The 10,562-nt window shown below is 60.2% G+C and overlaps 1 protein-coding gene across 5 annotated transcripts; it reads right to left on the reverse strand.

Annotated features, from left to right (window-relative positions):
* Positions 1–403: 403 nt before the first annotated feature.
* ZNF335 (zinc finger protein 335) lies at positions 404–10,245 on the reverse strand. 5 transcript variants are annotated; one of them, XM_084217655.1, is made up of 28 exons: positions 10,139–10,245; positions 9,412–9,643; positions 8,792–9,065; positions 8,337–8,414; positions 7,794–8,123; positions 7,520–7,651; positions 7,279–7,437; positions 6,928–7,171; positions 6,644–6,821; positions 6,451–6,563; positions 6,249–6,267; positions 5,927–6,043; positions 5,767–5,843; positions 5,527–5,687; positions 5,162–5,391; positions 4,979–5,087; positions 4,801–4,895; positions 4,393–4,676; positions 4,139–4,277; positions 3,679–4,068; positions 3,449–3,591; positions 2,970–3,103; positions 2,436–2,539; positions 2,234–2,311; positions 1,954–2,037; positions 1,733–1,798; positions 1,505–1,586; positions 404–1,149 (listed from the first exon to the last, which is right to left on the reverse strand). In XM_084217655.1, the coding sequence occupies exons 1-28, from the start codon at positions 10,147–10,149 to the stop codon at positions 1,031–1,033; spliced, it is 4,182 nt and encodes a 1,393-aa protein (XP_084073781.1). In that variant the 5' UTR covers positions 10,150–10,245; the 3' UTR covers positions 404–1,030. The 5 variants fall into 5 exon arrangements, with proteins under 5 accessions (XP_084073781.1, XP_084073782.1, XP_084073779.1 ...); XM_084217656.1 differs by having other exon boundaries at positions 4,979–5,051; positions 6,913–7,171; XM_084217653.1 differs by having other exon boundaries at positions 2,436–2,536; positions 6,913–7,171.
* Positions 10,246–10,562: the final 317 nt, after the last annotated feature.

Consider the following 10,562-nt stretch of genomic DNA (forward strand, 5'->3'; position numbering starts at 1 on the left):
TTCCCGGCCTTTTTCCCCTCCGTGGATAATCAGTTTAATGCAGGAGCAGAGAACTAAAACTCTGCGATTAGCTGTTATAATCGCATGTAAATAGGGCCAGACAAGCCGCTCAGGAGGGCAGTGTGTGGCTCGGGACAGAGTTACACGGGATTTAGGCTGTTTACCACTCGATTAATTTCATGACTCCAGCCCCCAGCCCACCGCTGTCCCAGCTGCCTGGGCTCGCTGCTCAGGAGTCAAGGTCACTCGGGCGGGAGGCAGCTGATAGCCCAGGGCGTCTGCCAGCAGCGACCGGCCCAGCACAGTGCTGGGCTCCTGAGCCCGAGGGCCTCAGCTCCAGGGCCATGCTGAGGCTGGGCTGTCACATCCCTGTCCCCTGGACCCCCAAGCAAGCACACACATGGCTCTCCATCCCTTTTTATTCATAAGCATAGTCAAAGCTTGAGGATGTCACGGCTGAACCCTCCAACAACCACCAGCGGATTAACATGAGAGTCCATTCCTCTTCAGAAGAAAAATAGAGCATCTTCTGCCTCCTTCTCCTTGGGTTCCTCCAGTCCAGAGCCCTGCTGCTGCCTGCCTGCAGGCTGGAGATACCTCAGGAGGGCTGGCTGCTGGCACACTAGGACCACTGGCCCCATGGCTGCGGGGAGCAGTGGCTGTGGCTGCACACACCTCATCTCTGACACTGCATCACACAGTTGTGCCCAGCCCTATGGCTTCCCCAGGACCCTCATGTGCTGGGCAGACACTGATCCACGGCTGCCCACACAGACCGTTCAGGAAAAGGGGTTTCAGACCATCCAGTGCAACAGGCAAAGAGACCGTCCACACAAGGCCTGCCCCTGTGGCTGCTGAGCAGTCTCTGGGAGAAGGTGCAGGACCCCCATGGCACAGGGCCGAGCAGCAGCGTGTCCCTGGTTGTGTCTGTGCCACCACGGCTCAGGTGTGTCCCTCGCAGCCCCGGCACAATAAGGCGAGTGCTGGCTGGGGCGGCTGAGTGCGGCCGCCTGCTCAGCACGGTGCGGCGCTAGTCCGACAGCGTGATGACATCGTAGTGGATGCCCGGCTGCAGCTGCTGGATCTGCTCGGCTGCTGCCTCGGTGGTGAAGACGCCCTGGGCCTGGGCCATGGCTGCATCTGCCACTGCTGCAGGGGAGGGGGGGGGTCAGTGCTGCCTCTGAGGGCAGGGGCAGGCACTGCCGCCTCAGGGCTCCCCTCCCTGTTCCTCACCTGTCCCCGGGAAGGGACAAAAGGCCACCCTGGCCATGTGGGCTCCAGCAGGGAACTCAGCTCTGCTTAACCCTGTTCCACAACTGACAGGCAGGAACCAGCAAGTATCTGCCCTTGGACACCATGGCTGGCAGCAAAACAGCGATCGAGCCTGATCTTCCCAGCCCTCCCACCAAGGACTGCTGCACAATTTGCTGCCAACCCCAACAACAGAACTGGCACCCCTAAACCTGGGAGCACAGACCCTTCTGGCACAGGGCCGTGCTAGTACCTGAGACAGCTGAGTGTGCTGCTGCTTCCAGCTGTGCCTGGGTGACAAGCTGCTGCTCCGGTGACACAGGCATGTACTGGATCTACAGGGGAAAACAGGCAATGCCTGAGGGGAGGGTTCCTCCTGCTGTACTTAGGCACCAGCCCATGAGCTCCTTCTATTTCACCTATCCCTGTCCAACTGCAGGCTCAGACCCTCCAGCTCCTGCCACCATGCCTGGCTCCTTACCTGTGACTCCGGGAGGAACTGGCTACCCTGCTCATACTGGATGTGGGTGATCTGACCATCTTGTACCTGGGGACAAACAGTGAGGCTGTGGTAGGGTCTGAGGGTGCCAACAATGCTGTGACCCAGAGTAATCAAGAGGGAGCAGGAGGGGGCCCAGCCTCAACATGACACCCCATGAGCCCCACCCACCATGTGATGGGAGCAGACAGTCTGAAGCTCACCTGGATGTGATGTCCCTCCGGGACAACAACATACTCTTGGGGAAGCAAGTGCGGGACACCTTCCTGGGCAATAATGTACTGAACCTGCAAACATAAGAATTCAGACCCAGAAAAAGGTCACCAGTCCCCACCTCCCATCACAACAGCTGGATCTGGTCTGTCTCTGGTGCCTCTTTCTACCATCCCAGTGCCTTCAGCTCTCCCTGTGGAGCCCTGCTCTCCCACACTGCTGCCAGCTCTTCCCACCTGAGTCTCCCATCTGTGGGCCATGTCCCCTCACCTGGTTGTCAGCAGTCACTAAGTGCTGTACTGTCTGTCCGTCAGCAGTCGTGATCTCCTGGATGTAGGCTGCCTCCTCCTGCAACGTCAGCAAGTTCCCAGTGTGGTCAGGGGGACTGGACCTGACCACAGTCCCCCAGGAGGCCCCCACTGTGAGGAGCAGCCACACAGGACATGAGCTGAGGCCAAGGGACCCAACTCACCTGGCTGGTGACGCTCTGCTCCTGTGCAACAAGGATGTGCTCCTGCCCCAGAGCCTGCTGCAGCCGCTCGGGAGCCAGCACGGCCTGGCCAGCCTGCAGAGCTGCTGCAACACAGAGAGAGGCGGTGGGGATGCTGCAGGGGACGCTGCCAGGGCTACCAATGGCCTCGCTCCCCTGCGGCCACTGCCTGACACCTGCCCCAGTGAAAAGCATGAGGCACTCTCTGGGCTCTGCTCACACGAGGTCAGAGCTAAACAACTAGGGGCAGAACACACCCTCCATATCAGAACCTCAACTCTGCTTCCAGTGTGAGCTGCTGCCACATGTACTAATCTACCAGGACCTGTCTGGAGGGAAGACAGGCTCCCCTTCATTCTGCACAGTTGCCTATGCTCAGCCCCTTGGTCTCTGTCTCCATCAGCAATCCCTGCAGGAGGGTTCTCCCGGCCCTTCAGCCCCACCTGACGCACACGCTGGGTGAATCCTGATGTGGGACACCCACAGGTCAGCCCTGATCCCGGGGACATGTCTTACTGTGTAGGGTGGCCAGGGTGTCCTCGTTGCTGTTCAGGATGATGGTCTGCTGGGCAGCAGCTGGCCCAGGCCTTTTGCCCTCTGAGCTGTGCAAACGCTGCGTGTGGAACTTGAGGTGCCCATTACGGTTGAACCTATGGAGAGGCAGAGTGAGGTGGAGTGTGCCACAGGCAGCACAGGATCCTGTGATCTCAGCAGGACACGGGGCCCATAAGCACATCCTACAACATGGCCTGTCCCCTCTCCCAGCATGTTCCCATCAGTGCCCAGGGACTGAACCCTCCTATGCAGAGGTCCCTTGAAGACAAAGTTGGGTCCACCTACACCAGGAACCATTCACAAGGGCACTGTCCCCTCTAATGGGCTGACGCTGGGGAAGGTTTGAGGCAGACAGCTCTGCCAAGATTATACCTCCTCTTGAGCCTTGTAGAGCTCTGTGGGATCCCTCAAAGCAGGATCATCCCAGCTCCACCACTCACCTCTGCCCACAGACCTGGCAGGCAAAGGGCTTCTCATTGGTGTGGGTCAGCATGTGCCTGCGTAGGTCCTTCTTGTTCTTGGAGGCAAAGCTGCAGTGTGGGCACTTGTGTGGCCGGAGGTTGGCATGTTGAACCATGTGGCTCTGGGGCAGAAGGACAAGCGCTGGGTCAGAAACCCCTGTTTCTCCAAAACCCTTGTTCCCAGGGCTGCTCTGCACCAGGAAACTTACCCGGACCTCTGGCCAGAGTGTGGCAGTGAAGGGACAGTCGGGACACTTGAAAGTGCTGGGCCCAATGTGGGCTCTCTTGTGACTCTCCATCTCCGCTCTCCCTGTGAACATGGCTGTGCAAATCTTGCATGAAAACTTTTTGGCCGTGGAAATCTTGCATGAGAGCTTCTTGGCTGTGGAAACCTTGCATGTGAGCTTCTTGGCCATGCCTTGGAGTGCAGGCCACTTGATCTTTGGGGATGACACTTCCTGCCCCTCGGATGCTGGGGACAAAGACGAGTCGTTCTGGACCAGACTGGTGACACACTGCACCACGGGCCACTTGATGCCGGCGGGCTCTGCCTCTTGGCCCTCCGCAGGTGAGGAAAAGGCAGCATCCCCGCTGAGGGGCTGCGAGAGAAACACCAGTCACATCTGCTGCCATTGCTGTTTGGGATGGGGAGAAGGCTCAGATCCTTACCTCCATGGTCTGGAACTGGCTCCCTGGGACACCGGATGACATGATGTAGTGATTGCTGTGGTCCTTCAGTGCCTCCTCTGTCATCACAGCTCCACTAACCACAACTGTGTGGGAGGTCTCCACAGGACTCTCCTCCTCACTGCTGGAGAGCACCAGGTCAGGGATGGTCTGCCTCCTCCTCTTCCTCACCACTAAAGCCTCCCGACTGGAGGCCAGAAGTGCCTCCCCCTCCCCACTCCTCCCATACAGCTGACCTGTACAGCGTGGCAGGAGCCTGGATCTCCTCGCTGATGGGTGTGATGATGCTGTATTCTGCTGCTCCACTGAAGGGGATGGTGATCTGCTGCAGCTCCGAGCCACTCAGGCTCGCTTCCCCATAAGCCTCCTGCACAAGTGTCTGCCCAGGCTCTGCCATGTGCAGCATCACCAACTTTTGCTGCTGCTCCTTAGAGTCCACCTTTGCCTCCTCCTCCTCCTGTGCTTGCAGCTCACAGGGGCCTGGTGTTTCTCCTGGGTCATCTGGCTTCACCACTGCCACCTGTACAATACAACAGCTCAGCCCAGGGGGCAAGGCTCTGCAAGACACCCCTGCAGCAGAACAGGGCTGGGAAGCCTCCTTGTGCCAGCCCCTAGCAGGCCTGGCTCCCCTTGACTTTGCCCACCTGCAGTGAGCTGGTGGCCAGCTCCCGCTGGGTGCTCATGTTCAACAGGAGATCCAGGGCCGTCTGCGTGGCCAGCTCTGCTGATCCAGCCACACCTGGTGGGGTCAGATAGGAAGGGTCAGGCAGGAGCTGACCGACCTCCTTCCTCATCCTACCCCCTTCCCGAGTGCTCACTTGCCTTGTTCATAGATGATGGTGGCCCCTTCCAGGGAACCTTGCGAGAGAACAGAGGGCTCTGCACCTGCAACAGCCTGGACCGTGTGGCAAGTGATGGGGCCGAGAGGAGCCTGCATGAGAGAGAGTGCTGACAGCACAGTGGGCAGCGAGCACCAGGACGAGCTGGACTAGGCCTGGCACTCACCGGTGGGCTGGCCTCTGGCTCAGCTGGTGCCTGCACCTGGCTGTGCTGCTGCTTCAGCTCCTCGATCTGCTGCAGGGTGAAGAAGGGGCGGCGGCGGCAGGGTGGCTCCTCGGGGTGCCTTTGTGCCCACTCCTCGAAGGAGTCGGCGTGGCGGCACTGCACGTGCAGGCGCAGGTTCTTCTTGTGCTTGGTGGTGAAGTGGCAGAACTCGCAAGCAAACGGCTTCCCTCCTGCAGGGCCCAGGAGGGGGAGTCAGGCAGGACGTCCCCAGGGGATGGGAGGTAGAGCAGGCAGACCCTGACTGTCTCTGGGAGAAGTGGGGGGGGGGGGGGGGTGCAGGACATCAGTCAAACAGGTTCTCTCACCTGTGTGCTTGACTGCCATGTGTGAGACCAGGAAGTCCTCCCGGAAGGTGGAATACTTGCAGACACTGCACTTGTAGGGCTTGTCATTCATGTGTGACAGCTGGTGGTTCAGCAGGACCTTCTTGTCCTCGCACACATAATCACAGAACTCACACTTGAACCTGCCAGGACAAAGCCACCTGTGACACCTGCTGAGGGGGAGCAGGACACAGGGTCTGCCCAGACACACCGGGTTCCTACCTGCGGTTGGCAATGGCCTGGATGTGCGTCAGCAGGTGCATCTTGAAGGTGTAACGCTTCTTAAAGGACTTCCCGCACTGGTGAAACAAAGTGAAGCAGCACTCACCCCCTGCCCTTCCTCACCCACTGCCAGCCCCTCCCCAGGCTGTTCCCCCCTCACCTTGTCACACATGTGTGGTTTCTCTGTACTGTGTGTCTTCATGTGCTGTGTAAGCCTCTTCTGCATTGGGTAGACACGGTTGCAGACAGGGCATGGGAAGGAGTTCAGCTTTGGTGGCTAGATGGAGAGCATAAAGATGATATCACCTGGATGAGCTCATCAGTTTCTTTACCCTCTCCCCACTGGAGAACCTGGGTTGCCTTTCCTCAAGATATCCAGAAACAATGCCCCCAATGAGGCACTGAGATTTTGTGATGACCCAGATGTGCCTTTTTCCATATAACAGTGCTGAGATTCAAGTCAACAGAGTATTCAAACTCACCGGATCAGCTCTCTTCTTCCTGAAAAAGAAGTAAGAAAAGCCCCTTGTGTCAGCCACACCCCAAGCCGAAAGTTCCTTATACCCGGACACCAAAACTCTCCATTTTGGAAAGGGTCAGGGGATGGGGCAGCCATGGCCACCCTCCCAGAACAGGAAGAACAGTGTCAGTGCTGTTCAGTCCCCAGGTCTGCGCTGCCCTCACCTGTCCCTGCTGTGCACTGTAGAGTGCCGAATGACATCCTTCTTGTACACGCTGGTGTAATTGCACTCCTCGCACTTGTAGGGCTTGCTGCCCACATGGTTGAACATGTGCTCCTGTAAGAGGCAGATGAGGGCCATGAGACCTGGGGCTGCCAGGCAGCCTGTGGATTTAAGGCAGGGCAGATGAAGCTCACCTTGAGGGAGGACCAGCGCCGGGAGCGGTAGCTGCACTGAAGACACTTGAAGAGCTGCGGGTCATTGGCCTCGTGTGAGTTGACGTGGAAGCGCAGGTCATCATGTGTGAGGAACCGTGAGCCGCAGATCCGACACAAGTAGGGCCGCATCAGGGGCTTGGGGGACTTGTAGTAGTACCTGCAGGAACAGGAGCAGGGCTCAGAGCTGCAGGGGCAAACGGGCTGGACCAGCCCTGGGCACAGGCCAGAGGGCCCAGCACACCCCTCACCTGCGCCCCATGTACTTGCGGTATTTCTTGCCCAGGAAACGGCGGGAGGGCCGCCCGCGCCGCCGGGGGATGACGTCTGCATCCTCAGCAGTGGTGTTGGAGGAAGGGTCCTTGTTCTCGGAGTCAGACTGGCTGATACCAGGCTCTGCTAGGCTCTCGCCAGTCCCATTCTCCAGGCCGGAGGAACTGGCTGCTTCTGAGTTCTGCAGCTCCCGGCTTGGTGTGCTCTGGGATGTCACCAAGGGCTCCACCTCCCTTCCTGCTCCATAGAACACAGCACAGCTCCATCCCATTCTCACTGTGGCTTCAGGAGCACCACTCCCTGCTTCACCCCTGAACAGGGCTGCTACCTCCCAGCTCCCTCACCTTCAGGCATGTCCTGAGACATATTCTCCAGACGAAGCAACTTGCGGGGTCTCCCTGGGCGTCGACGTGGCCTCTCCTCACTGGAGGTGGCAATGGTGCAGCCATACTTGGGCAGCCGCCCCCGGGGCTCATCCTCAGCTGGGTTGTAGTCACTGTCCTCTGCAGGCAAGTGCCCCAAAACGTCAGAAAAGATGATGGGAAATGACTAAGCTACATACGATGTGGGGAGGGCAAGTCCTACCTTCAGGATCATCAATAGCACCAGCATCCATAATATCATCATCTTCTTCTTCTGCGGCCTCCTCATCCTCAGTCTTTGGAACAGCTCCCACCTTTCGTGGTCGTCCTTTCTTCAGAGCCAGAGCCGAACCCACTGCCACAGAGAACAGGGTGAAAGTTCTTTACAGACTGTGCCAGAACATGCCCTTGTGCTCCAGCTCCCCTCTTGTTTCTTCCCAGGAGAGAGCAGAGCCTGTCTGCAGTGAGATGAATTTCCCTGAGCCCTTGGCACACACCTGGCTGGAAGTGACGCTCTTTCATGTGGTTAATCAGTGTTTTCTTGGAGACACTCTTGTACTGACACATCTTGCACTTGAACTGCTGCACCACCACCACTTCCATCATCTCTTCCAGGGTCTCCAAGTCTGGATGGTCCAGCTCCTCCCCACCATCTGCCTCTTGGGCTTGGTTTGGCTGTGCAGGCAGCTCCAGCACTTCCAATTGCCTGGAAGGCTCTGAAGGGCCAGGTTGGTCAAGGCACGTGGAGGTAGGTCCATCACCAACAGCCTCTATTGCCAAGCTATTGGCTAGAGCAGAAGTGGCCATCTGCGACACCATGGGGGCACCTGAAACACCAAAACCAACTCAGCCAAGACTCTCACTTGCAACAAAACTGCACCTGCACAAGGGGCACAGGGCTGAACACAAGGCTCCCAACAGGACTGTGGTACAAGCACTGCGGCTGATAGAGCTGCGACACCCGCTCCAGGCCCTGCTCCAGTGGCACAAGGCTCAGAGGCACAGATGGCCACCATGGACAGCCCAGGGAGCTCCCTCACCATCATCAGGGCCTTGCAGAATGAGGTACTGCGTGGTCTCTGCCCTTCCATCCTCTGCACTGGTCACGGCGATGCAGCCTGGCAGGGAGAGGAGAGCAGAGTGGTGACTGCCAGGTCCACAGCTGGAGAGTCACTGGGGCTTCCTGGGGCTCTCCCAGCTCAGACAGATGCCTGAAGGTGGGAGGAGGGGTCTGACTCGGAGGTGGAGCCTGCCCTGGGCTGAGGGAGCAGCTGGACAGAAGGAAGGCTGTCCAGCAACATGAGCTCCTCACCAAACCCTCACTACAGCAAAGCAAGAAGAGAAAACCCTGCTGACCAGTTGGACTCAATGATCTTAGAGGTTTTTTTCCAGCCTTAATAATTCCATGTCCATACTTCCCCCATCTCCCGAGGTCTGGTGTAGCGGCTCCCTCCCCAGCCCACCAAGCCATCTCCACACGGGAGCACACACTCACTCTGGATGATGTCAGGCCCGATTGTGGACTCGATGATTTTGTCAATGGCAGAACCCAGGTCGGAGGAAGTGGATGCAGTGGAGTCTGACACAACTATGGCTCCATCGGTGATGACACTGGAGTGGACCAGGACCTGTGGGGACTCTGACACCATGATGGACTGGCTCACAGTGGAGACACTGGAGACCAAGGTGGATTGAGCAATAGAGGATGAGTCTGGCAGGTAAATCCTTGGAATGGCATCTGTGCTGGAACTGCTCTCTGAGACCTCTTCCTGGCAGATAAAAAGAGTCCAGAAGAGCTCAGGTGAGAGACCTTTGCCAGCCCAAGCCTTTGGGGCTGCCAGCTTATGCAAATGACCCGGAGTATCACTACAAGATTTCCAGGAAAGGCATCAGAGCAAATCCTTTGGTACTGACAAAAGCCTGGAACTGCAGGGCTGCTCTTGCTACCAAGGGGAGTTCTGCTCCTCGGACTGACAAGCAGATGCTGGACCAGAGGTATAACAGTGCCTGCCAAGGCCACAAAGCTCAGTCTGTCAGAAATGTCTACAGAAAACCGCAAGGAACCAGAACCGCGGCTGCCCTCCCCGCCACCCCATCCTTCCCACCAGCACCTACCAAGGAGACCCCGCTGCTGTCGGAGCTCTGCCCCACGCAGGAGTCATCGGCCCGGGAGAGGAGACCATGCCCCGCGGCCGCATCGCTGCTGTCCGCCGACACGGCCACCGAGCTCCCGACGCCCAGCCCGCTCTCGGTGGGCTCCTCCCGCGCCGCAAGCGAGCTCGCGTCGCTGCTGCTCTCCACCGCATTTTCCTCCATGCCCGCCCTGCCGGGGCCCGCTACGCTCGACCTGCGGGAGGACCGCCGCCGTCAGGACCGCCGTCTGCTTCCCGCCGTCCCCGTCCACCGCGGGGGTCCGGGCTGGGCGGGCCCGGGGCCCCGGAGCCGCCGCGGGCCCATTCCCGGCGGTCCGAGCACCCTCCCGGGGGTCCCGGCGCCACCTGGCGCCCCCGGTCCCGTCATGCCCCGCGGCCCCACCCGGCGTTTGGCCGCCATCTTGCCGCGGGGTCCCCCCCGCCGCCTCCGCGCGCGCGCACACGGCGGGGCGGCCCCGGTGCCGCCGGGGCGGGGGAGACGCCGCCACGCCGGGGCGAGGGAGTTCCGCCGCCGCCGCCCGCCCGCCCGCCAATCCGCGCCCTCACCCGGTCCGCCGCGGCCCCGCCGCGCCCCCGCCGGAGCCGGCACCACGGCGGCCGCCATGCCCCCCCGCCCTCTTGCCGCGCAGCGATATGGCGGCGCTGGCCCCACGCCGGAAATACTTACGGCCGACCAGCCCCTGCCCCACCTGCAGCGCATGCCGCGGCGGAATTGCACTCCGCGCCCCGGCCGCCGCCTCAGGCGCCTCCCGGGGCCGCCCGCCTCCCGCGGGAGGAGACAGGCTTCGGCGCCCCGCCAGGGACTACTTTCCCCGCGGAAGGATCGGCGGTGGTGGGACCCTGCGTCATGGCGTCAGGAAGCGGCGCCCGGGCCCTGAGCGTCGGCGTCGCGCCGGGTTGCGCCGGTCACGTGACGGGAAGGCGGAAGTGGCGGCGGGACTGGGCCGGGAGCGGGCGCTTGGTGCGGGCACACTGTTCTCTACCCTCCCTCCGTTTCCTGCCCGGCCCGACCCGACCCGGTAGCGCGTTCCTCCTGCCGAGATCCTTACCTTGGCTGAGCCGTGCAGCCCCGACGCTGCAGCTCCCGTTCCATAACCCGCGGTGGGCGCCGTG

This window comes from Fringilla coelebs, assembly GCF_963513975.1.
Source record: "Fringilla coelebs genome assembly, chromosome: 18".
NCBI classification, from domain to species: domain Eukaryota; kingdom Metazoa; phylum Chordata; class Aves; order Passeriformes; family Fringillidae; genus Fringilla; species Fringilla coelebs.